This window comes from Parasteatoda tepidariorum, chromosome 6 (assembly GCF_982258835.1).
Source record: "Parasteatoda tepidariorum strain Cologne lab strain chromosome 6, Ptep-v5.0, whole genome shotgun sequence".
NCBI classification, from domain to species: domain Eukaryota; kingdom Metazoa; phylum Arthropoda; class Arachnida; order Araneae; family Theridiidae; genus Parasteatoda; species Parasteatoda tepidariorum.
The window spans coordinates 30599171-30626503 of record NC_141760.1 but is presented as its reverse complement, the minus strand read 5'-3'; the positions used below and the strand labels follow the sequence as shown (position 1 = coordinate 30626503).

Here is a 27333-nt window from a genome sequence, read left to right as displayed (position 1 = left end):
CAGGTGATAGGATGGTCCATCTGGATCATTTAGCCTGGGTACCGGACATGGATTCCCTCCGTCAAAAACTTTGGTGGGTTCATTTGACTACTTTTCAATCATTTTTAAGAGGTACTTATTAAGTACTTATTTCCAATTCTGTTTTCATGCTACGAATAAAACTAGTCAATTTATATCAGTAACTGCAAATATCGTATTGTAAAAATTTTAATTTTTCATTTTATTTTATCTTTTATTAAATCAATTTTGTTTGGTTAAGGCCATGCAAAAATTCAGAATACATTTAATGAAATACTGAGCGATAGAATTGCACGTTTTTCAGAAATGTTATGCATAATGATATTGACCCTACTAGCCCATAACTATGAATTGGGCATATAAAAATCAATGACTGATTAGTCAAATTGCCTTATACATGTTTTTTTTAATATGAAATATTATAACAATCGGCCCATGATCGAACTAATTTATAAGTGAACTAATTATAGGGCATACTGGCTATAATTAAGCAAAGGGAGAACTTTTTTCAGCTAAAAGCACTTCATTGGTTATAAAGAGTCTTACGTAGAAGTTAAGTTCTTTTCATTCTATTAAATGAATTTTATTAATAAGCTGTGAAGAAAAGACGTTTAATTTACAAAAAAAAAAGAAAACGAAAATAAATAAATATATCATTAAAATAATACTACATACAATTTTCATGCGAACTTCAATGTTGCCTTCAGTCAAGAATTTTTGAGAAGAAATGACAAAGCATTTAATCAATCGAAATAACAATGGCTTATGCCATTGTTAAAATAAAAGTTTACATTGTTAAAAGCGTACGAAAAAGGTTACAGCTTGTTTTGATATTTTAAGTAAAAATAACTTTTGTCTTATTGCAAAAAATCAGCAACAATGTGTATAATTGTTTTTTTTACTTTGTTTATTCAATAGTTAATCTAATATAAAAATGGTTTGGGTTAGTCGATTAAAGACAAGATAAAAAAAAAAAGGTACGGAAACGGTCAAATATCGCGAGAATACATCGACCCAGAAATTTAAAAATACCCTCGTAAAATCACATCAAATGAGGAATTCAATTACAGAACTTATTCTTTAAATCTCCTCACCCCCCCGGGGGTGGTTGAGTGGAGTCATCTTCAATATCCTAAAAATAAGCTCCTGTTTTTTTAATTTTTTATCATAGATTTAAATTTTCCGAAAAAGAACGAACCCCAATTTGACTTGCAAAAGCTGCATTTCTGCTTTCAGATATCATTATTGTTTTATTTTGCATTACGAGAAGTGCTAAAGGCCCACCCATTTTTGTGTTTATTACTGTCAATGCTGAACTCTGTAGTCTTTTGATTTTGAATCCAGCCCCAAAGACAAGTGAACTTCTACGTCAAGCATTGGGACAAACTTGCCTTTCTTATTGCCCTCTGGTTCTTGATAACTTTTTTTTTAAAACTCGGATTTGCATAGCATGCAGAGGAAAGCCACGAAAAAGTCCCATATTTAGACAGATGGCAAAAGCATTCTAACCCAAAGTTTCTGTACGACCACTGAGAATATTTAAAGTTCATTCGAACTGGGAATAAAGAACTGGTATATAATAATTCGAACTAATATATATAACGAACTGGTATAATAATTCGAACTGGGAATACATCAAGCATTGGGACAAACTTGCCTTTCTTATTGCCCTCTGGTTCTTGATAATTTTTTTTTAAAACTCGCCTTTGCATAGCATGCAGAGGAAAGCCACGAAAAAGTCATATTTAGACAGATGGCAGAAGCATTCTAACCCAAAGTTTCTGTACGACCACTGAGAATATTTGAAGTTCATTCGAACTGAATAAAAAAAAACACAAAAGGAATAAATTCGGAGATGAGAACGAGACGCTAGTTGGCGAGATTTTTGCAAATAAATACATTCCATCAATCAGGTTTACAATCGCATCTCTAATTTTGCTTAAGCGAATTTTTCGCATATTGTGTGCACGATCCCTTTTGACTACTTTGTGGTCTGAGCCAGCCGGGAGTGGAACCAGCCAAGAATAATTTTCTGTTCGGTTTTAGATGCAAACCGGATGCAATATACGGAAGCATCAGCAAGAGATCAAACTTTTCGATGAGTTCCGGGTACCCGAACTTATTTATCTTCTTCTTCTTCTTTCAAATCCCCATTTTTAGCCGATTTAGACAAGGTTCATGAGATTGTTCACCTTCAAAAAGTCTAAAACAAGTAAGGGTCTTTCAAAAAGGTCTTGTTTTATAAGACCGAGACAGTCCAGTTGATTTTCAGGGGATGCCTGGGCCGAAGAGCACTTGGTACAGAGGGCAAAGCACTTTTCTCCTCCAGAGTATCTCAGTGATTTCAGGTGTCCACAGCGGAGACGTGTGATGGCGGTTTGAGACTGACGGTCTTTGTCAGCTGTCAAAAAGCTACCCAGTCTGGTACCCTGGTACCAATTGTGACTGGGAGGAGTGAGCCATGCTGATTTATTTTTGGCTTTAGCAATGGAGAAGGGCTCTGAGGAGGTAAGAGACACTGGAGGCCCAGTGGCCTCAGCTGCACCTGCCTTGGCAAGACTATCTGCCATTTCATTGCCTTATGAATGAACTTATTTATATTATATGTAACTATAACTTACTGAACTTATATATTTTTATATAAAAAAAACTATTAAAGTATAAATACCTTCTGAACAACTTAGACCTTCACTCTAGTAGCTGTCGATTGCATAAGAACCAATATAATATGACATCCTAACCAACCGTGAAGAACTTGAAGTTGCAATTCAACAGGTAATTTTTTTTTTTTAAAAGTCTGTCGTTCGCGAATCGAATTAATTTTCAATAAACTATAGATTCCATATCTCTGACACCTTACCTCTACGAGTTTCGGTTACTGCAACTGATTGTGTGGAGACGATATTTCCAAACAAATAAATTTGTTTCCAATAAAAATATATATTTAAAAAGAACTCGCTTTTTTGGAAATCCCGATTTGGCTTCGATTGACTTAATTAATTGACTTAATAATGATGTATTTGTTTTTCTTGTGTTCCTACATACGTAAAAGTTAGTATTTAGTTAGAGTATAACTAGAAAAAGTACATTTTTCAAATTTTTATTTAGATTTGAATTTTGAAATTTGTATATTGTTGATAAGGTAATCGGTGTTTTTAAAACTTAGATTTTATTCAAATTTTAAATTTTTATTACTTCTCAAACATCTGTTTACTCTCTTATTCACAATATATGTTGATTATTATATAACACTATTCACTATGTTTACTGTTTTTTCATTGTTCACTTATTTTTCGGTCAATGCAGTGAACAAGTTGAGCTAAATAGTCTCAAAATACAGCAGATACAGTAACTCTGAAATATAGGTGGTAAAGAGATAATGCAGCGCTCTCTAGTAAAGAAAACACCAACTTTTCTGGTATAAAATTGTAGTGACGAGAAAGGATATTTCTTGAAGTATTTTAACTTACTGTTTTCTTTCACAAATTAATCTTTATTTATTAATAATGTGTGGTGCTATTTCCCAAAAAAGTGGTCCCAGTCTTTAAGTAATGAAATGGACGAAAAGCTTAGAAGTCGAGATGTTAGATTGAATATAATTTAATATTACTCTAAATCTAATATTATTCGCAATCAAGTTATTTGTAGCAAGGAAGGAATTCTTATTAGCATATTATGCCGTTCCTACCTAAAATATCTTCATAGCCTAGTAAATTAAGAAGTATTAACACGACGCAATTATTCATTCTTCTTTCAAATCCCCATTTCTAGCCTAGGTAGACAAGGTCCATGAGTTTGTTCACCTTCAGAAAGTCTAAAACAAGTAAGGGTCTTTCTATAAGGTCTTGTTTTAAAAGACCGAGGCTGTCCAGTAGATGTTCAGGTGATGTCTGGGCCGAAGAGCACTTGGTACAGAGGGCAAAACACTTTTCCCCTTCAGAGTACCTCAGTGATGCAATCATTCATTAAAGTACCTACCCACTCATGATTGGAAAATCGTGTCCAACAAATTAGCAATTCATAATGATGCATAGAACGTTATGCTCTTTTTGCCTAAGCTGCCTACAAAACATATTACGGTGGCAAGCATTAAAAAGCATATAATGGCACGTTAATGTGTCTACCTCTCCATGCTTTGGAAGAAGCATAAACAGATACTTGTATTTCCCGGATGCCCCCTAACTGGGGTTGGACGGAGTTAAGCTTTGATAAGATACTTGTATATAACTTATCGTGCTATTGCTGTGGTAGCTAGATGTGCAGAATTTGATGCTAGCTAGCAATGTGTGGTATATAATAGCTTGAAAACGTTGCATACATAGCAAGGTATAGAAACAAGCCTGTTTTGGTTGCTGGTACTAGCATGAATTTTGACTTGGGAATCCTAAAATTTTATTATTAATTATCCAATTTATGATCTTTTTTCTTATCTGATTTTAAATTCTTTTCTATTATTTAAAATTTTTCTATTATTTCAAACTTTGTTTACTATGTAATTCGTACTTCATTACCTCAGACCTGTGTCTACCGTATGACAAAGACAACTGCACTTAGTGGAACTATTTCCAACTGTTACTATGATATGAGGTCTTGATCTACTATACTATTGATATGTGATTTTGGCCCACTATAAGACAACGGAAACGTGTTTGGGAAATTTTAATGAAGCCCACTACGAAACAGAGTTGTTGGGGTAATATAAATGAGGTATTATAAAACACCCGTTTTGTTAGAGCATTAATTTGTGATATCTACTATTTTGTTTTAGTCTTAGTTGTAAAATAATCAATCGGATAAGCAATTTTGGGCCAGTTGTCATGCCAAAAATGTATGTATTTTTTGAATTTTAGATTAACACCACGGTGGTTTGACTGGGGAGCAGGACGTGGGAGGTTTTTTCCTTCAGGAGATTCGGTGAATTCACTAGGTTATTTTTTAAGCATTTTTATGAGGAAATGATTAAATACGTATGTCTTATTCTGCTTCTTGAGTAAGTATAAAATTAAAACTATATAAGTAACTGTAAATGTTGTATAGTAAAAATTTTAATTTCTTAATTTTTTTTAGGAAATCAACGTTGTTTGGATAAGGCCATGTATAAATTCAAGATACGTTTAATGCAACGCTTGAGCGATACAATTGCAAGTTTTTCAGAAATGTTATATTTACTGATATTGACACTTACGAACTATGACTATGAATTGGGCACAAAAGAAATCAATGACGGGTTAGATACACTGATCCATGTACAAGTTTCTTATATTAATATTAAATGGTATAACATTCGGCCAATCATGGAACTATTTATAAAGCGATTTAATTGTTGGACACACAAGCTATATTTAAACAAAATTAGAAAGTTTTTCTTTTCAGTTAAAAGTACTGAATTAGTCATTAAGAGACTTAATTTGTACTGCATAACAATTTTTAGATGCAAAAAACTACATGTAATAATATTTTGAAAATAACAAGTAGATAGAAGCCTTTTTACTTATTTTGTCTGTTGCCATCAATTGAGCATGTCTCTCTTCTTGAACAACGTTATTAGTAGGACACTAGATTTCGCAGTTTAAAAACTTTAAAATTAAGGAATATAGAATAATGTAAAAATGAACAAAGTCCTAATACGTTGACCTCAAGACCGAAAGAGTGAAGTTGTTTCGATTACATTCAAATATTTTTAATAATATACTGTGAAGAAAAATTACGAAAAAAAAACTAACATAATTAAAACTATCAGTAAAAGGAAATCACTTACAATTTTCTTGCGAACTTCATTGTCGACAACTATCAGGAAATCCGATGACTAAATGAAATGAGCCGCTAAGATTTAAAAACAACTATTGTTTATATCATTATTAAAATGCGTGGTTACATTGTTAAAGCGTACGAATAATGATACAACTTACTTTGACATTTTATACAAAAATGAATTCTGGTTAGTTGAAAAAAAAGAAGCAACAATGCTTGTTCGCGTTCTTTCACTTTGTTTCAATAATAGTTAATTAAGCATTAAAATGTGATGAGCTAGATGAGTAAAGACAAGGTACAAAAAAATGGAAATGCTGAAATACCACGAGAAATACACATCGATTCAATGAAATTTGAGAAATACACATCGACTCAAAAATTTAAAAATAAACTCGTAAAATCGTTTCAAATGAGGAATTCAAATACACAGAACATCCTAACAATCTTTTCCCCTTAGGTAGTGTGGGGTCAACTTCAGTAAGTTCAAAGGGGGTTAGTAAATTCAGTGGGGTCAACTTTAAAAAATTATACCCCTCTTTTTTATTTTAAATTTCATTGAAGCGCTTTTGCAATGATAGTGGAAAAATTAACAATAAAATATTGTTTCATTATCTATGAAAAAATTTGACAAATGCGGAAAAAATTTGGTATCATCATATCTTAGAGCATTGCATAAAAATAATTTATTCGGTTAAATTTAATTTTCTGTTTTGTAGTTTTTTCTTAATGTATGGTAATAAGAAGTAAAATTTTTAAAACCAGGATGATCGTTAAACCGTTACCATATGAAAGGAAAAAATTACAAAATGAATGATTCAAACGCAGTATATTCTGCAGTATAAATAACTAAATCTATCTTGGAACAATTCAAAGATATTTCGTGCTCCCAGGCAAAACAGAAATAGGATTTACTTGACTGCCCATGATTAGGTGTCACCATTGGCTACAGCTTCTCTATACAGCTCTAGAACACATTTCTTGGCCTGCAGATGATTGAAAAGAATATGATTGGTTAGATGAGTCAGAGTTTTAATTGGGAAGGACTATTGGTAGGCTTCGATTGCGCGCGGTGAAGAAACCACGAAGCCATAGAGTCTAGTCACTCTTTTAAACTGGTGGTGGAATAAAAACTGTGTGAGCTGTTATCTCATACAACGGAAAGGGGATTTAGCATTGATTTAATATGTTTAAGTTACTTAAAGGACATGTGAAACGTTCTCATGGACATCATGTATCTTACGGATATGAGATTCTCCAGGATTACAGTGTAAGAAATTTCAGAAACTAATTTTGACTCGATAAAAATTGTTTCCGAAAATCTCAGAGATTTATCTTTAATATCATGTTTCCGATTAATTGAATTTTTTTTTTTCATTTTCAAAAGTAGGAACGGAATCGCATTGATGTCCGATTCAATTTCAGAATGTAGCTTAGCTACCACGACAACTATTAAATCCCAATTTAGCAGTATATAAGAGATGTTAACTCGATTCTATCTTGAGATGTTAACTCGATTCTATCTTGAGATGTTAACTCGATTCTATCTTGAGATGTTAACTCGATTCTATCTTGAGATGTTAACTCGATTCTATCTTTCCTTTTGATAGATGTCATTTGACGTTGTTGGTAGCCAAACCCCACAAGAGGTTTCGAAACATTAAGAAACGCTTCAAATTTTAAAAAAAAATCCGAAATTTCAAGAAATGATTCAAAATATTTCTTAAGTATTGCGAAATGTTTCTGAACATTATAGAAAGAGGTTTTCGAAACATTCATAAACGTTTTAGAAAACTACATGCACCCTATATGCCCAATATATTCAGAAACGTTTCGGGATTTTTTTAACAGCGTACGTGATATAAACTCTTTATAATTCTGTAATATGTAATTAAGAGTATTTAACGCAACAACAAAATTTGAAGGATAAGATTTTTGTTTTTGGTAAGAAATTCTGGGTAAAACATTTTACACTTTAGATTCCCAGCAGCTATTTTGTTAATACTTTTTAAGTTATTTATTTAAGTTTGAATCAATAAAACCTTATTTAGAAAACATAATAACAGATATATAAAAGACATTTTCTTTTTTTGTGGACTTTTTGTAAATCACTCCATTTAGTACGTTTTTATTTGTTAATATTTAAAATTTGTGAGAAATAATATATTTTTATATATGGCACTAAGAAAAAATTAAGTGAAGTTGGAAATGCAATATGAAGGGGGAAAATTAGAAAAAAGAATTTTTTCTTTGAATATAGAATGATTTGAATAAAAATGCATGAAATACGAGCAATTTGTAAAGGATATTTCTTCAAAAATAAAATATTTGAGTTAGTTTTGCGTTTTATCTTAACTATACAACAAAAGAAACTTTTAAGAAATATTGAAAGATCTGAAGGACACTGAGTAAAGAACAGTTATTTAATGAGAGAAAAGTTTTTTACATAGTTATTCTCAATGAATAAAGCTGCATTGAAATATTTGAATGAAGCAATAAATAATATGTTAATACATATAAATTGAAAAAATAGTTTTATTTTAAAAAGATATGTTTTTAAACGGGCATGCACAGAAGTTGGTAAAAAATCAAATAAACTTTATTTCATAAAGTTCTTTCCTTCCTTTCTAACAACTCATTATTTTTAAGAAACCTTAGATTAAAAAAGTTTTTATGGGAATAAGTTTAGTTTTTTTTTGATAAAGTAAATTCTAGAACAAAATTGTTCTAAGAATAGAATTCTAATAAAATGAAAGATTGCGAGGAAATGAGAAAGTATTTTCTTTTTTAGATAAAAAACCAAACCATAAAAGCCATCTTACAAAACTAATGTGTTTCTGAAAATGATAATGCAATAAATAATAAAAAACTGAAAATAAATATTTAAGCCAATTATCAATTTAAGTCTATTATTGATTTTGCTTAATGCTTACTTTGTTAGAATTTTCATTAAAAAAATTTAGTAAAATAACCATCAGCAGTCTTTTTGTCCAATTTTTATCACTGGCGTTGAAAGCCGACCCAATTCTGAGTTAAAGAGCATCAATGTTCAACTCCATAGTCTTGTAATTTTAAACGTAACCCAGAAAACAAGGGATTCCCCGAACAAACTGGCCTTCGGGAAGAACTTTTTGATAGAACTAAACCACATTTGAGTTACACGGAGGGGAACACCACGAAAATCTCCCATGGTTAGTTCGATGGCAAGGGGATTTCCTTCCATGATTTGTCAACCACCGAGCATATTTTATGTCGGTTCTGTGGTCGGTGCGACCCTGGAGCAGAATTCGTATTAATCAAACACCGCTTGAATTCGAACCTAATTCTAATTCTACTCATTGGGGGATAAATGCTCTATTTTCTAAACCTAAAGTTCTCCATACAATTCATTGTAAAGTTTATGCTTGGAATTAACATTTGAAAATGATTAGGCACGTTTTTTGAAGAATTTACATATAACGAATTAAACTTGGCTCGTCTCATACAAGTATGATTAGCTAGTTAGACAATACAGAAATGTGTTTTTAATGTAAAGAATTGAACGCGTTTTTCGTTCAGACAATGTTAGAATTTCCATTCTAGATTACAGTAAAATAACAGACAGCAACCTGTGCATCCGATTGACCATGAATTTTAAAGTTTTTTTTGCATTTACGGGTTTGAAACCGCTTACAACTGACATGGTTAAAAAAACCGTGAATACGAAACTATATAGTTTCGCAACTATCCACAACTAACATCGTCTCGAAACCGTAATATGATTGAACTGGGCATTGGAGTTAGATTATATTCGATAATGGACATTAGAGTTAGGTTGCGTAAGGTAATGGACATTAAAGTTTAGTTGTGGCTGAGTTCTGTTCTGTCAAACGAACCGTGGAATGAGGCTTAATTAGTTTTTCCAGTAGTACCATCTACTGTGAGAGATAAGAAATACTAGATTTTTATCTGTAGTGTGGTGCTGCCATCTATGCGGGGTCGAGTGTTACGTGCTTCTGTAGTCTAGGGTTGACAAAATGAGTAGTGAATGAATGGTAAACAAATGAAATTCATCGTAAGCGGAAGAGATGAAAGAAATATTGTGGTGTCAAGGCTATGATTTGAAACCTCTACTCTCACTCATGAGATTGACAGATTTTGTTCTCTCGTTTAAAGTATGTACCTAACCACAAGGAACTAAGTAGCTTTATAAGGTGTTAATTTTAGACTTATTACTACAAGATTATTAGGCATCCGTTGCTGTGTTAAGTTTCCCAAAATAGAAAATGAAAATACGAATTCGTAATCCTCATCACATGACTAAGTTTGCAGCTTTCAAAGAACAGACGCATTATTCTTATCAGCTGTAGTCTTAGTTGCCGTGAATGAAATTCTATTTAAAAAAAAAAAAATATTAGATAAAAATTGTCAATAAACGATTTTTCTCTTAGTTAACACTTTGGACACCATCTTTTTAAGGTTACTTTTGTGTTTAGTTGAATATGGTAAAATAAAAATTTAATAAATTATTTTTTTACCATTTTTCCGAGTAATTTTTAACAGTTTATAGTCATTTTTACTGTAGTAGTAGTAGCCGATGTACGTGAGACGGAAGTGACGTCATCACCCAAACAACCGGAACTTATTTCTGTCCCTACCGGAAGTTGCTTATTTCAGCCCACCTATTAACCGGATGATGCTTATTTCTGCCCTCTTGTAGTGTTAGTTTCGGTTTCTGTTTTTTAATTTAGTTTCGTTTTTTAAATATTACTTTCATTTATTACTTTTTTGGGGGTGGCAACACATAATAATTTTAATATTAGTTTCTTGCGGTGGCAACACTTATAAACTTTATCATTTGGGGAGAAATTGTATATTATGAAGTAATGACGTCATCTTTTATTACATAATACATAAATGATATCATGCTTTAACTCTAGTGGCGCCATCTATGTGGGAGTGTTGGAAATTAAATAACTTTAAATCTATTTTAATATTTAAATCTGCTTTACTATTATTTATGAAATATAATTAAGGCTGAGGATCGAACTCACGCCAATCAAAAAGCCTTCGTGGGTCAGTAGTTGGATATCATAACCACTGACCCACGAATGCTTGATTAGATATGTGTATAAATGAAAAGGATTTGATATCGATATCATCCTACAGTTTCATCGATATATTTTTACTTGGCAGTTATTAAATAATTATTTCTGTCCCTCTTAAGGATATTATAACTTTCTCTGGATGGCAACGGTACTGACCATACACGTGTAAATTATTACATAATAAATAAATGATATCATGATTTTTCACCCTAGTGGCGCCATCTATGAGGGTATGTTAGAAATAAAATAACTTTAAATCTATTTTATTATTTAAATTAAATATAATTATTGCTGAGGATTGAACTCATCATGTGGTGATAAGAGAGAAAGATAAATAAAGGTGCCGTGAGGTTTATTACGAGAGGTTTATTAATACTATAAAATAGTATTCATCGAGTTTATAAAAAATAATTAAGGAATATCTTTCTTAATCTTACGAATATATTTATCCTAAAATTTATAAATGACGAATGTTAATGAGAGAAGAAAATTTTGTGCAGTTTCATAATAAAAATGAAAGAATCCTTTATATAGAACGGTTCTAAATTGTTTTATTATAATATTCGTATTTTAAGAGTATTATTTTATATAAAATATTTCTAAATTAAAATAAATTGAATAAATAATTAAATTTATAAAAAATATTTTTTACAATCAGTTCTATTTTATAATATTTATATTTTATGTTTTTGAATGTATTTAACAGTATGAAATATGTTTAAAACTAAGTATTACGAATGGATTCACATTTTGTTCAGAGTGGGGATCGAACCCACGCCATCTAAAACTACCGGTGGGGTAGTTGTATCTGCCGCTTAGACAATTACCCCACCGATGGTTGATAATTTTAGTATTAATAAGTTTAACATTCATATTCTGAATACACGAATCGCTGAAGCAAGCCATGAGGTATGATGGGGGGGGGGGGTACCGGTTATAGCCCGACGTCACTTGGGTTGAGTCATCAACATGCTGAGATCGCACTCGGACAAGATTCATCTTGACCAGTGACGTATGGGCATTGAACTCCGTTCTCATCACTCGCGCAGTTGCACGTGATGTGATTGATATTTTCTCATTGGTTGAACTGTCCTTTGAAGTAATTCTTTCCGAATTTTGGCAACGGCAAGGCATAGCTTACAATAAACTTTCTTTCATTTCTTTTTCTCGTTCTTACTTGAATGTGTTTTCTGTAGCGTTGCTCGCTTTTCTTATTTGCGGCTGCACGTGGTGTGTATTTATGAATATGAATAAACGACGAAGATCTGATAGTTCTTCTCCAGAAAGCAATGTAAGTAACTTTATAAAAGTTTATTATTATTATTATTAATTTGTAATATAAGTTATATATTTCTAAAATATATTCTCCATATTTTTAGATTATTATTGAGGATTCTGAAATACCTTTGCAAAATTCTGATGATGAGGTATTAATATAGCATAATTTATTCATTTTTATTGTTTATTCATACTTTTATTTAGATTTTGTTAACGATTACTTTTTTTTATTTTAATTTTATTCTGTAGTGGTGTTCACGGGTATCGTGCGAAGACTCTTCGAATACGTTATTTGACGAACCAGATATTCCACTCAATGATAGTGATGATTACCTTGTAGGTATTCTTTGTATAAATTTGTAAAATACTTTGATTTATTAATTACTTTATTCATTACTTAATATTAATTTTATTTCAATTATTAGTTTCGTGGAGCACTTACTCAGAGTTATATAGACAGCTCACATTTTTTTGGGAGAGTAAATTTTATTTAAGATGGGTTAGGTTTACAGGTAATTAAATTTTTTTCTTGGTTTAGATACAATTTATATTTTTAATAATGTTTTATTACAGTGATGATTATCTTTATTTTTATACGATAATCCCAGACCGTCCAGAGTTCCGCCATTCAATGTATGTATGATACTTATTTAAATTAGTAATTCAATTGAATAATTAATATCTGCAACATTAATTGTTTTATTTTTCTTATCAGTTGAACGATGCCATTATATTGGTGCCACTTCGTCAGCGTGATTACAATACATACCGGGCGAATGAAATTACCTACCGTGCCAGAATCGATGATGATAGGATACCAGGATGTTTAAGAGAAAGACCGTTGATAACAGCCGCGGAGATTGTTAGAGAATTATTCACGCTTTTAATAGAGCGCACTTTTGTTGGGTTGAAACCCACGGATCTAGTGAGATTTTGTATCCAGGCAGATGGATTGCAGGGCTAAAGAGAATAGAAGGGCTGGTTAACTGCTTTGTAGAAACTCTCGCCGAGCCAATCCTCCGATTTTCTCTAGTGACGTCACTTTGGCGCTTTGTGACCACCTTTAAGATAAAAAGGACCAGCAAGATCCACCCCTGTCACTTGGAAAGTTGCAGTCTTGAACTCGTTCTGCTGGCAAAGCAATGGACTCTGTTTCAGTTCCTTTAGATGTGAATCTCTTGCAAGGTACACAACGCTGTACAACTGTCCTAATAGTTTTCCTGGCCTTCATGATCCAAAAGTTCTCCTGTAAATTACACATCAATAGAGAAACTCCAGCATGAAGTAACTCTTGGTGTTTCCAGGAAATCAGCGAGTGAACAACAGGATGATCTGATGACAGTAGTACGGGATACTTAAACTCATATGTATCCTTCCTGTACATGACCTGTGTTTTAACTCTAATAACTCCGAACTGATCAACAAAGGCCCTAAGGTTCTTGTACTAATTTTTCTCATACTTATGAAGTATCTCTTTTTGAATCAATACAAACAGAGTTCTCTCTGCTGTCACTAACTCGGCATACGATAGGTCTTTTTCGTAACAGATAAGGATCTTTCGTGAATTGTTGAGAAAACGTAAAATTCAGGATACAAGTCGTACTATTTTGGTATACGAAGAAAAGTACCTATAATACCAATCATCCGGCTTAGAAACTTTATCATACGCTGTCAATACTGATTTGCGTTTTTTAGTATCAATAACCTCTTCTTCAGGTGTAAAGGTACTTTCAGACCACGACGATTCTGGTTCTCTTAAGCATGATGGACCCTCCCACCATCTCGACTTTAAAAACTCTTTAGCATAACAACCTCTGGAGGGAAGGTCCGCTGGATTCAATTCCGTGGGCATGTGCCGCCATTCTCCTCCTTCTGACAAGGATCTTATTTCTTGTACACGATTCCAGACAAATGTGCCCCATCGCACATTTCGTTGAATCCAACACAATGCAGTACTCGAATCTGTCCAGTAATATACTTTATGTTCTGGAATTGTTAAGTCAACAATAACAGTTCTTCCTAGCCGGGCTCCGATCAAGCATCCCAACAACTCCAGTCTTGGAATTGTTATATTTTTTAAAGGTGAAACTCTTGAACGAGCCTGCACAAAATTCACATAAACACAATCTTTAGTCTCCACCCTAAGAAAAATGCAGGTGGAATATGCAACTCTGCTCGCATCGCAGAATATATGCAAGCTAATCTTCTCATCAATAGATCTATTAATATTCATCCATCTTGGGATCTTTACATTGGAAAGCAAAATCAAGTCAAAATAACATTTTGAAAATTTCTGCTCTAAATGTTCAGGTAAGCTTTGATCCCAATTTAAATTTAAACTCCGACATTCTTGCATAATCAGTTTAGGGACTAGGGTCACGGGAGAAGAAAATCCCAGAGGGTCAAACAATTTTGGAGCACAAGAAAGTAATGTTCGCTTAGTAGCAACATTTTCGGCCTCCCCCTGTGACTCAACTCTACAAGAAAGAGTGTTAGTTTCCAACTCCCACTTTAAGCCTAATACAAAAGTGGATGCATTTGATTTAGAATCCGGAATACTGTCAATATCGCAATTCGACCTCCATTCTCTAAGATTAAATTTAGCTGATGAAAGCAACATTTGTGATTCCAAGACAAACCGACTCGCCTCTTGAATGCCTTTTAAATTTATGAGACAGTTGTCAACATATAGAGATTCCCTTAAAATTTTGGCGGTATTTGAAAACTTATCAGCGGCATTATCTGAATGGCAATTGAACGTAGCTGCTAATAAGAACGGGCTACAGTTAAGACCGAACACTACTCGTCTATGTCTATAAATTTTTGTCTCCCCTTTTGAATTACACCATAAAAATCGTAAGTAATTCCTGTCTTTTTCTCTCACCCCAATCATTAAGAATGCTTTTTCTGCATGATCCGAAGGCATGTCCGAAATTATTCCGATAGAATATTTTCGAAAACGACTTAGCAAAGAAGGAACAATTTCAATCAGATTTGGACCTTTCTCGAGACAATCGTTTAAAGAAAGCGAATTTTTGTAGTGAGCCGATGCGTCGAATACTGGTCTAACTTTCGTTGTTTCGCTGTCGTCTTTGAACACTGGCCTATGAGGTAAATAATGTTCTTTACAAGTTCTTTCCTCAGGAACCTCTGCAATAATTTTTCCCTGTAACCAAGTGTCAAAAACCTCCTCATAAACTGTTATTTTATTGTCATCTATTAATTTTTTCCGCATGGAGGCTAAGCGTTTTTCGGCTAACTCTTTGTTACTTTTTAAACGAGAACTATCTAACACAAAAGGCAATGCCACTTCATATCTCTCATTCGAATCTACAGTTAAATTATCCTTAAAATATTGCATGGCTTCGCCGTGGATTTCTGCTTTGTTTTTGGATTCCACTGGATCCCTAATACCCAGAACATCTAATTTCCAAAAATTTTCTACTGATTTTTCTTTAAGAAACAAAGAAACACATGCAAATGAATCATTATTTCCAGTTGTATTGCCGGGAATTTTGCCCATCAGGACCCACCCTAAATGCGTTTGCATTGATACTGGCCCAATTTGTAAACATTTAATATTCCCAGTAAATAATTTCCCTGCAATGTCTGAACCTATCAACAATTTAACTTCATTTTCTCTCTAAATAGAATTCCCTTCTATATCAGTCACTTGAATATCATTTTCCTTAAGTTTTTTTAACCAAGGACCTTTAGGTATTTTCTTTACTTCTGAACAAATAACAGATTCATTTAAGCAATTTACATGGCAATTATAGTTATTATCAAGACTACTCAAATTAACGATATATTTATAATGCAATTTCTCGTTCGTTTCTACACCTCCAAACAATTTATGAATTAATTTTATTTCACCACAATGCTTTAACTTCAAGAAATCGATTATATCCTCACTAAGATATGTCCTTTCTGAACCTATGTCCAAAATTGCTCTAATAATTTTTTCGCGATTTCCATTTTTAACTTTTATCATAAAAGTCTGCAACAAAACATCTGAATGGGAAACCTGTCTGGTCAAAACATTTACATTATTTTTTGGCTCCTGAATTATCGCGTCAGTGTTCTCCTTAGAGCTAGGTGAAATCTGAGGGCACATAGCAGTTAAGTGTCGTTTACCACACAATATACACTTAACCTTTGATCTACAATTACGGGCAACATGATTTCGTTTCAGACAAACAACACCCCCCCCCTTTCTTAAGAACTAAATTTCTCTTATCCTCATATAATAACATATTAGATTTAAAACATTTTTCACTTAAATGAGGTTTATCACAGAATATACACGTTTCTTCCATTTTTTTAATAAAACCCCTTTCTTTCGTTTTGTCCCCCATATATAAATCATGACATGTAGGAACATTTGAATCTTCGAAAAAATTATTTTTATCAAATTTTTTAGTTTTATCAATGAGAAACGTGAAAACATTAATCTTTCTTCAGTTAACACCTCATTTTTTAAGAATAAAAGTATACATTCTAAATCAGTCTTAGCTTGATTATGGGTTGTCTTCTCCCGTTCCCTCTCCCATATCTTTAAGGTATCCTGGGGTAAACATGTTTCCACTAAGAGAAATAAAATACTGGCATATTTGTCTTGGGTAACACCCAACGATTCCAATGGTCGTAGTTTCGATTCAGGGTTATCATATAAAAATGATAAATTAAAATTCTCATTTCCACTAGCATTCGACAACACAATATTTAATAGATCGCGCACATACAGCTGTATCAAAATGTCTTCTCTTCCAAAACAGTTTTTTAAATGCTGAATAACTTTGGGATAATTCTCTTCAGTTGTGGGGAAACTTTGAACTATTTCTCGAGCTTTCAATTTTGGACAGTGGCCCCCATCCCCCCCCCCAAGCTCTTGGGAGCATTCTTGGGCAAATTTTAAATTCCCCCCCAAACTATTCGTTTTATTTAGTGTAAAAATTCCCCCCCAAGCTTTAAGTGGGTGCATCGTGCGCCCACCTCCCCCCCTGGTGGGGGCCCCTGATTTTGGAGTTGTAGCTTGGATCAAGTAAACAAACTTCGAGTGTTTATTTATATTAGTATCTTCATGAATTTTCTTAAAAGTATTCCAGAAGTTAAGCCAATTCCGGGGATCTCCGTCGAATTCTATTAAATTTAATTTCGGCAGTTTAAAGGTAGTTGCCGCCATCGATGGTTGTTGTAATTCCATATTTCTTTCATTAGAAGTTGTTGAAATGCCGACATTTCTACTGGCCGTTATGTTGTTTACTTTCGTTTTCAATGCTACGAATTTATCCGTATGGGCTTCACAACTGTCAAATTCTTTTGTATATTCCTCTTCTGATGCTTTATTTTCCAGTAGAAACTTTAAAATTTCCATATCGTCAGCTTTCAATCTGTTAAATTTTTCTTCTAGTTGTTCCGATAAAATAAGAATACTTTGAAGGTCAACGGTTTCTTTTTCTACTTCCTCAGTCAGGCTGTTAAATGTCTTTGTGAAAGCTGATCGCAATGGTGTTCTTTTCGTTTTTAAACGATCCATTTCTAACTAATATGATTTAATTCTGTTTATTTCTTTTCACTATCAAATGCGTCCCTGTTCGGGCGCCAGTTTTTGTCAGGAATTCGTTAACTTAACTCAAAATCCAATCTCTATTGGACGGCAATTGAAAGTAAAGAGTCGAACTCCAGAAGAGCAAAACAACAACTACTTTATTTTCTGCTCGAACAGCTGTTTTACAATTAAAGGGTGGGGTGGGGCTCTTGACAACATGCTTGTTTCTTCGTAATATTTATATATATTGTTTTTTCTTCTTCTAAATTTGGTATCAAAAAAAAAAAAAGATTAGCTTTTCTTTAAAATTTTAAGAATATACTTTATTATATTGATTTCTTCGATTTCGACTTCAATGAATTTAAACTGTTATTTAAATAAAATAATGTTGTTTTTTCTATTTTGGCTGTTTTATGATCAACTTATTATTTTATTTATTTAATTAAAGAAAATAGACCTAGTAGCATTAATTAACATTTAAAGGGGGGAAAAAGTAATTTTTTTTGCTGTGTTATTCTGTTTATTTTTATGTTAACAATATTTTTTTTATGAGAAATAAATATTTTAACTGTTCTCATATAATTTTCAGCTATCGTACAAGAGTGCTACTCCAAGGCGGAGACGAATTAACTTATGGTTACATAAGGAGCATTATAGTCCTATTACAACCATGACAGGGTATTATGCGTCCAATTTTTATTGTATAGGATGCGAGAAGGCTTATGATTACGAGGAAAATCACGCTTGCAAATATGTTTGCCCCGTTTGCCGAAAACTAGAGTGCCAACCTACACAAAACCCTAAAAGATGCAAGGACTGCGACTGATTGTGTAGATCTGAACAGTGTTATGATTCCCCCAAAGCGAAACAGAATAGGCAAAAATTTTCCATTTGCGATAAAGTAAGATTGATATTTTTTAACCTATTTCTTTACCTACAATCTTAACACTTCATTTATTTATTTATTTATTTTAGTTATACCAATGCCCTCGTTGTTCCAAAGTAATTTTGAGGAAGAACACAGGGGAATTTTGCTGTAGCTCAAGATTTTCAGGGAAACGAGAAAGTTTTTACAGATTACGCAGCTCTCCAAGAATTTTGTGCTTGGTTATTCTCATCAGTCCACAAACAATATACAGCAATCGCCCATAATATGAAGGGGTAAGTTGTATGTCTATTAAGTCATCTATGCAAATTTCATCATTAATTTTTTAAAAATATTAACTTTATGAGTATTGCTTTTGATTTTAGGTTCGACGGCCAATTCATTACAGCATGGCTTTTAGAGCAAGGCACTACTCCTGACGTTATTCCTTGTGGCTCAAAAGTCATGAGCATCACTCATCCGAATTTGCGAATCACAATTATTGATTCATATAATTTTTTACCGATGGCCTTAGCAAAATTACCCTCTTGTTTTGCGATTCCTGAGATTAAGAAAGGTTTCCCCCCCCCCACTTATTCAACACGGTGGAAAACCAAAACTATGTAGGACCACTGCCCGACCGATCTTTTTTTTGCCCAGACACAATGTCTGTCAATAATCGAACTGAATTTTTAAAGTGGTATGATGAGCACAAGGAAGATAAATTTGATTTTCAAAAAGAAATGAAGGAATATTGCAGGTAATTATTATCTTTTTTAATTTCTCTAAGTACAACCGTATTATGAATTGGTGTTTAAAAATTTATTTCCTTCTTTTTAGTTCCGATGTAGACATATTAAGAAGATGTTGCAATGTATTCCGATCGGAGATGATACAAATTTCAGGGGTCGATCCTTTTCGGTAATCTCTTTTAATTTTCTAAATAAAAAATCTGAAAATGGTACTGCTTTTAAATAAAAATCTTAATTATGTTTTTTTTCTCCCAGTTATATTACAATTGCTTCGTCATGCATGGCTGTCTATAGACGCAAACACGTTGTAGAAGGGACTATTACCATGGTTCCCGTGAATGGATATATCAATACAACCAATTTCAGTGCAGACGCTGTTAGATGGTTGGATTTTGTAGCTCGTCAGGAGCATATCCAAATTCAACATGCTCTTACAGGATGTGGAGAAGTCAAAATCAATCATGTCAGTGTTGATGGGTTCTGTAGTGATACAAAAACAATTTATCAGTACCATGTAAGTTTTATTCTTTTATATATATATATATATATATATATATATATATATATATATATATATATATATATATATATATATATATATATATATATATATATATATATATATATATATATATATATATATATATATATATATATATATATACATATATATTTTAATTTTTTGTCGAGCGTTTTACGTTATTATAATTTTTCAATGCTAGGGATGCTTCTACCATGGGTGTCTAGAGTGTTATGAAGGAGATGCTGTGCACCCTTTAAAGAAAATAATGATGTCAGCCCTAAGCAGGGCCGGATTAACCTATAGGCATACTAGGCACGTGCCTAGGGCCTACGAAAAACTTGAGAGAAAAAAATTTGTAGACAAAAATAATTTAGCTTTAAAAACAACAAGTGTATTTTGCACAAAATTATGAAAATACAAATATAAATATAATATTTTTCGGTAATAAATTATTTTGCAGAATCTTATGATCTAATATATTACTTTTTTGCGATTTTTGGATTCAACGAAATCTTGTATTATGCTGTCGAAATCCAAAATACGCAAAATGTCGTATTCAATAGGCATAAGTGCGAGCGACGCCAAACGATCTTGATTCATTGTTGAACGCAAATAATTTTTTATCAATTTTAATCTGGATAAAGATCTTTCTCCTTCTGCATTTGATCCAAGAATCGACAAATATATTCTTAATGCAATGTGAACGTTAGGAAAAGTATTCACTAGTTTATCTTTAACATAGTTATCGATCGAACTAATCATAATGGTATTATCGATATCAACTGCAATATCGGCAGTATGTCGGTATTGCAGATAAAGTTCGATAAACAAATTTGTAAATTAAAATCCATATTAATAAAAATGTTTAAAAAAATATGCAAGAAAATTTTAGCATATATTTTGAAAAGAGGGGAGGAGTGGGGGAAGGAGGGAGGGGAGGGCCCAAAAACGGCTATGCCTAGGGCCCACGAAAGGTATAATCCGGCTCTGTGCCTAGGGCCTACGAAAGGTATAATCCGGCTCTGGCCCTAAGAAAAAGTCAAGAGAGTTGACAGAAAAGTTGTGCTCTTCAGGCTACAGAGTTATTGAGATGTGGGAGCATCAGTTTCAAAAAATGAAGAAGGATTGTTCAGAGCTGAACGAATTCATTAAGAATCATGAAGTGCAAGATAGACTGAAACCCAGAGATCCCTTCTTTGGCGGTAGGACTAATGCCATACGACTGTACTACGAAGGTGAAGCAAAATATGTCGACTTCACCTCGCTATACCCATGGGTAAGTAATTTTTTTTTCAGGGTGAAATTCCTGAACAAATGTTATTCATATGTTATAAGTATTATGTTATTTGCTTAATATTATCGCCTCTTATTTTTCAGGTAAACAAATATTGTGACTACCCAGTTGGTCATCCGGAAATCATAACATTGGATTTTCAGGATGTAAATTATTACTTTGGGTTAATAAAATGCAAAGTCTTACCACCAAGAGGACTGTACTTACTTGTTCTGCCATACAGATCTAATAAGAAACAGATGTTCCCGCTATGTAGAAAGTGCACTGACAATCTGGCTCAAACAGTCTGCCAGCACACAGATGAAGAACGCTCATTAATTGGAACCTGGGTATCCGAGGAGGTTAAACTTGCCATTAAGAAGGGATATAGGATCGTGAAGGTGGTTATTCAATTTTTTAATTCTTATGTTTTCAAATAATCATAAAAATATTATGTATGTATATTTATCTTTATTATTTCTTGCTTTTTTAGATATACGAAGTGTATAACTTCAAGGAGAAATCCAACCGTCTCTTCCGTTCATATATCGATCTCTTCCTGAAGTTCAAACAAGAGAGTAGTGGCTGGCCAGCAAATTGTGTGAGTCCAGAAGATAAACTACAATACATTCAAGATTATAAAAACAGAGAAGGAATAGATTTGGACCCAATAAGAATTGAAAAAAATCCCGGTCGGCGGGCAGTGTCCAAAGCATTTCTTAACAATTTTTGGGGAAGGTGAGTTTCTTTTTCTTTTCTTTAAAAGAATATATAGTTGAAAGAATGTTTTGAATTGTTTTTTTCTCTTGTGTTACAAAAAAAAAAATATTTTTTTAGAAGGGCAATGAACCTCTGCAAACCCCATTTAACATACGTAAATGATCTACCCAAATTTAATAAGATGCTGGCTGATTCTACGAAAAAGGTATCTTTTTTGTGTGTATTTAAGTAAAATATATGTTTAATTACAATATAATTTAACTCAAATATAATTTAAATTTTATTTTGCTTTAATTATAGGTTAAAGATATATATTTTCCAAGTTCCGAAGTTGCTGCAATACAGTGGGAAGCTGTGAAGGAATTTATCGACCAAGACACAACAACAAACGTATTTATAGCGTCTTTTACAACAGCATGGGCCAGATTAAAACTCTATGAAGAGATGGATAAACTTGGTGATTCCGTCCTATACCACGACATGGATTCCATTATTTATGCAAGCTCAGGAGATAATGACCCACCTTTGGGAAACTTCTTGGGCGAATTCACAGATGAGCTTGACGGCGATGTGATTACATCATTTGTTTCCGGTAAATACATTTTTAATTTCATATTTTTCAGTTATTAATATAATTACTTAGAAATTTAAAGAAGCATTGCCTTTTTTTTACAGGCGGAGCAAAAAACTACGCCTATAGAACAGCATCGGGCAAAACATGCTGTAAAGTTAGAGGTTTCTCTTTGAATTTTAGAAACTCTGAAATCCTGAATTTCGATTCAGTTAAACATCTTGTGTGTTCTTTAGACAGAGAAACCACAATACCTCTCTGCAATCCTTCAAAAATTGTCCGCCAGCCAAAGAAGAGGAAGGTTGTGAACATGACGGAAACAAAGAAGTATCGTATGATTTACGACAAGAGGATTATTATCGAGGCCGATTACACAACTCTCCCTTATGGATTTTAAAGGATCAAAATGTCTAGTGGATGCGACCCACTCATAAAAAAGCGTGCCTAGTGGATGCCATAGGAGAAGGGTCCTCGTCCCGCACTCTGGAAGGTTTCCTTGAGAGGGACCTACGGATGTCTCCTTGTTTGTATTGTGTGTGTGTGAATGAAAAAAGAATTTAATGAAAGTAGAAAAAATACAAGTTTATATTTTAAAATCATTTATTAACACGACTAATGGTTTACAGAATATTTTAGTATTTTAGCCATCTGTTTTTTCTAGCAAACAAGATTGGTGCTGCAGAAGGTGATACAGATAACAGTGTTTTATTAATGACAAATTCTTCGGGGGTTTTCATTTCTTTTAAAGCTTCGAAGAATACTTTTTGTCCCTTGGGCTGTTTCTTTTCATTTCTCATTACTCTATTTATCAGATGAAGAATATTGGTTCCAGGTAAGAGTTTATGTTTATACATAATTTCACCTTTTTCAGTCCACGATAACAGTTTTTTATGAGTTTGTAGGAATTGTAAAAACTCTTTCGCTCGTTCCTTTTGACCCTTAGGTACAATATTCATGAGCTGCCTTTATATTAAATGGCTCGAAGCATTTTCTTCATCTTCTTTAATTTCTTTAGTCTCTTCTTCCACTTCTTTAATTTCTTTAGTCTCTTCTTCCACTTCTTCAGATTTTTCTTCCACTTTATTTGAGAGCTCATCCACTGGTTCGGTTTTATTCTCCATAAAAGTTGGAAATTTAGCATACTTTTGAAGAATTTGTTAATATAACTCTGCTTTTTCATTGTCAGTAATATTTTTGTTTTTTAAAATATCATGCATTTGCTTGTCCAATTCAGATAGATATTCGACAGTATTATTTTGTAACCTATCTTCCGGTACAAGAATAAATTTTTTGTGTGATCCATTGATTAAAGATGTTAAAGCTGTAATGGCTGCTGGTATCAGAAATCCTAAAAATCCGTCACCTCGTTGAACAAGAACTTTTCTCTTGCGGAATAAAGGTACTTTTTTGTCTGCAATTTTTCGTAAACTTCTTTTAAAGGGTGAAAGTTTTTTCTTTTGATTTTTATTAAGAGGAATATTACCTTTTAACAAATTAAGCACGCATTCACAAATATGTTGAATAGATTTAGATGGACAATGTTTTAAAAAGTGCCGTTTCGATTTGGATTTAGCCACAGCTTTTAAGACCTCGAGACAACAGTGCTTACTGTCCGACATTCTAATCGCATTTGATTGTTTCACTCGTTGTGAGATTTAATTTATACTTCAGGAAACGACCAAATGATTCAGCTTTGATAATGGCACAATGATTTCTATCCAAGTGTTTAAAATTACAGTTAACGTGAAAAGGATCCAAATCATTGATTTTTGACACCCTATATTTTCTAAATTAATGCAAGAGGTAAAGTGCAGAATAAATTTTGTTTTTTCAACTCCTTGTATATAAATAATTTCATACTTCTGAAATATCTCTTCTAAAATGTAATATAACGCACTATATGACATTTCACCTAAACACCAATCATATCCATGTGTATTATTTTTGATCCAAAAATATTGCCGTACTTCGTTAGGTTTATAAATTTAAAAGGTGATTGAAATGTCCAATGACTCAAAGATTCAGACTTTATATAAAAAAAATAGCAAGTTCTTTTATAATCATTCGATTTTGACTAAATAAAAATTCTTCGAAATCTAAAACGATACATCTTCACGGAGGTTAATGAACAAATGATTAACGAGGCTGGTACACAATCATTTTATCAGTTGGAGTTATACCTGTGCGCAGGCGCATATTATTGTTAGTATCAGGTTTTAAATCAACTAATAAATACCCATAAGGCTTTGAAGTTGCATCTTGATACACTTCTTGAAAAAACTTTACTTTTGCTGGATAGAGTTGTCTCCCCAAATGAGTGATTTGACTTTGATCTCTGAGATTTTTGAAAAGAATGAGATAATGAGAATTTAACGAAATTTCTCTCATTTCTCTTCCTTTATGAAAAATGTTCAGCACAATAAAAATGACGGAGACATTACGGTGATGACTATTTCGTAAATAATTGAGTTAATTTGGAATTGCTTCCTAATTCAGACATAAGATCATCTAGAATAATGAGTGCATTTGAAATATTATTTAAATTGAAGGGAACGCCCTCGTGAAATGTCACATTCGGTATGGTTTCAAACATGGATTGATAAGCTTCATAACTCCAAATTACCGTTTGTGGAAAAGGTTTTATAATCTTAGATTCAATTATTCTTTTAACTAGCCGACTTTTACCACAGCCTGTTGGACCGGCCAGCACAGAAGTAAATGGACTTTTTAGCATTGGAAACTCCATTGTTATTTAAGAAAAATCAAACAGGAATATTAATTAAAAATAAATAATATTAAAAAAACGGTATGTAAAGAAAAATACAACCTTTTTAAAAATATAAATAATTTTATTGTTTGAAAGCAAAACGTACACCAAATTTCTTTTTGACAAATTGATACATAACAAAATCATTTTTTTCTGTTTACATTAAGATGTCTTATAATGGATTACATAGAGTGATCGCGACAACGATTATAAATGAAAACAATACAATAGGCTCCACATACATTCGAAGTGAGAGATTGAAAAGAGATAGCATTCCAACATGCATAAGAAATGTAAAATAATTTATATACATCAAGTCCGAAAAAATCAGGCGAATGTCCATAGGAGTCGAAAAATTCCAGTATTTTTCTTTCACCCATGTATAGAGCTAACCAATGAGATCCTGGTCGAGGGGATTCATCCGTGTTGACGATAATAGCTTCATTTTCTTGCAATAAGGGTATCGCGTCTCTTGAATAAACACCTTTAAATCTGAATGCTGTAGCGGGATCTTTTGATAAAATGTCATAAATCTTTCTTCCATCCATTCTTTTTAATTTCCAAAGTCGTATATTATGTCTCTTGATTTGTTTATTTCTATAATGTTTTCAAATTCGGCAAACACAATGACACACACTGTTTTGTCTAACGGTTTCTCAAATTTCATTTCCACTCTTAAATTACTGTGTTTTATTAGATTAAAATGCTCGCCGTCACATAAATCAAATGCATACAAAGTATAACCCTCACAAAATTCTTCTCTCGAAATAAATTTACCTTTGTCACTTCTCATGTGTTCAGTGCTCATAAATAAATTTTGATAAGCTCTGATATACTGTTTTTGTGGTAAGTTGAGTTCTAGTGGATTATGAGGGACTGGTTGTCCATCTACGTAGACTGCGATGAAATTTAAATTAAAGTGTTTAAAATCGTATGGTTTTTTTTCAAATGTTCCGTGAAATGCATCATTTTCGTCACACCCTATGATGAGTCGTTTAGGAATTTGTCCCACAAACACATTGTCTTGCACAAATGACATATTTCCTTTCGGAATGGAGTATACTTTACAAAGGACTCGGTTGATAGGATATTTTGCAGTATCTTTTTCTAAAGCTTTTGCATGTCCTAGAATAACTCCGGAGCTCACGCGTACTTTTCTTATTAAAAGAGAAATTCTATCTAATATAACTTTATAACCTGCTTTTCCAATCAAACAAAACTCTGGTTTACTGCGACTCAGTTTAATTTTTATGTCCACCATGTTTAATAATAACCTATTTTGGTGAAATAGATCACTATGAATACATCCAATCATATCCACACTTGAACTTAGTTTAAAGTATTCAGATCTTTTTTTAAGTCCATCGTTAGAATCCTTATAGTAAAGCTCGGCAGTCAATTGTGAAGTTTTGCTATCATATCCATGGTTTAAAAGCGTTTCAATATAGGCTCTATAAGGATAAGTGTTGCTCGAATTCGATATAATGCGGTCGTTTAATGATACATCCACTTGAGAAAACAAGGAGTGCAAAAATAAATTAACTGGACCAATGGTATCATCCGCTGCCGTCAAATTGGTATTATCGTCTTTTAAAATTTTTGCTTGCACATGAAGTTGAGTCTGACTTAAATCAATAAATTCATCACCTGACTCAGAAATGTGAAATTCGACGGGGCCGCCATCAAACACATTTGATAACGGGTGAAATTCAACCCACTCTCCGCTTTGAATAACTGTCTGTGTGCCAGGCATCTGAAACAATTCCAATTCAGATTTCACACATTCCGGGGAACCTTTTAAAACAAACGTCATGATGAGTCGAAAATATCACGACCTCTCGCTTTCTGTTTCTTTGATGAAATGATCTCTTTCTTAGACTTGCGCTTTCTTTTATACCGTCCGCTACCCACCATGGACTGTATTTTTCCAAGTGCCTTATAGCCTGGATTTTCCCCCGATTCTTTTGCTCTTTTTTTAGCTGATGTTTTCAAATCCTCACCTGCTAAAACATCTGACATAACATAACACGTGATCCGGTGGCTAACGCTTCTTTTCCAACTTTTTTGGATCCTCGAACAATGTACGGTAACGCGGCTCTAAATAGTCGTCTAAATATACCGCCGAGACCATAGCCTTTCTGATAGGATATACCACGATAATATGGCAAACCATTTCCCGA

General features: G+C 33.0%; 4 protein-coding genes across 4 annotated transcripts; 2 read left to right on the top strand and 2 right to left on the bottom strand.

Annotated features, from left to right (window-relative positions):
- Positions 1–13716: 13716 nt before the first annotated feature.
- LOC147807758 (uncharacterized) lies at positions 13717–15654 on the bottom strand. The gene has a single exon (XM_087166800.1). The coding sequence runs from the start codon at positions 15652–15654 to the stop codon at positions 13717–13719; it is 1938 nt and encodes a 645-aa protein (XP_087022926.1).
- Positions 15655–21355: 5701 nt separating this feature from the next.
- Positions 21356–21837, top strand: LOC147807757 (uncharacterized). Its single transcript, XM_087166618.1, has 2 exons — positions 21356–21496; positions 21589–21837. Exons 1-2 carry the CDS (start codon positions 21356–21358, stop codon positions 21835–21837), a joined length of 390 nt encoding a protein of 129 aa, XP_087022744.1.
- Positions 21838–21939: 102 nt separating this feature from the next.
- On the top strand, positions 21940–22783 carry LOC147807756 (uncharacterized). Its single transcript, XM_087166617.1, has 3 exons — positions 21940–22020; positions 22116–22407; positions 22491–22783. Exons 1-3 carry the CDS (start codon positions 21940–21942, stop codon positions 22781–22783), a joined length of 666 nt encoding a protein of 221 aa, XP_087022743.1.
- A 568-nt stretch (positions 22784–23351) lies between these two features.
- Positions 23352–26966, bottom strand: LOC147807755 (uncharacterized protein F54H12.2-like). Its single transcript, XM_087166799.1, has 4 exons — positions 26132–26966; positions 25931–26050; positions 25465–25664; positions 23352–23528 (listed from the first exon to the last, which is right to left on the bottom strand). Exons 1-4 carry the CDS (start codon positions 26964–26966, stop codon positions 23352–23354), a joined length of 1332 nt encoding a protein of 443 aa, XP_087022925.1.
- Positions 26967–27333: the final 367 nt, after the last annotated feature.

Bases quoted from the DNA above. Each gene is read 5' to 3' on its own strand.
- LOC147807758 (XM_087166800.1), bottom strand. From the start codon at position 15,654: ATGGGCAAAATTCCCGGCAATACAACTGGAAATAATGATTCATTTGCA.
- LOC147807757 (XM_087166618.1), top strand. From the start codon at position 21,356: ATGTTCCCGCTATGTAGAAAGTGCACTGACAATCTGGCTCAAACAGTC. The intron at 21,497-21,588 runs GTGGTTATTCAA...TTGCTTTTTTAG, and splicing joins AGGGATATAGGATCGTGAAG to ATATACGAAGTGTATAACTT.
- LOC147807756 (XM_087166617.1), top strand. From the start codon at position 21,940: ATGAACCTCTGCAAACCCCATTTAACATACGTAAATGATCTACCCAAA. The intron at 22,021-22,115 runs GTATCTTTTTTG...CTTTAATTATAG, and splicing joins TGGCTGATTCTACGAAAAAG to GTTAAAGATATATATTTTCC. The intron at 22,408-22,490 runs GTAAATACATTT...TTTTTTTTACAG, and splicing joins GATTACATCATTTGTTTCCG to GCGGAGCAAAAAACTACGCC.
- LOC147807755 (XM_087166799.1), bottom strand. From the start codon at position 26,966: ATGACGTTTGTTTTAAAAGGTTCCCCGGAATGTGTGAAATCTGAATTG. The intron at 25,665-25,930 runs GTAAATTTATTT...TTTTATCAAAAG, and splicing joins ACACATGAGAAGTGACAAAG to ATCCCGCTACAGCATTCAGA. The intron at 23,529-25,464 runs GTATATAAATTA...ATTCTTCAAAAG, and splicing joins CTGATTTTTTCGGACTTGAT to TATGCTAAATTTCCAACTTT.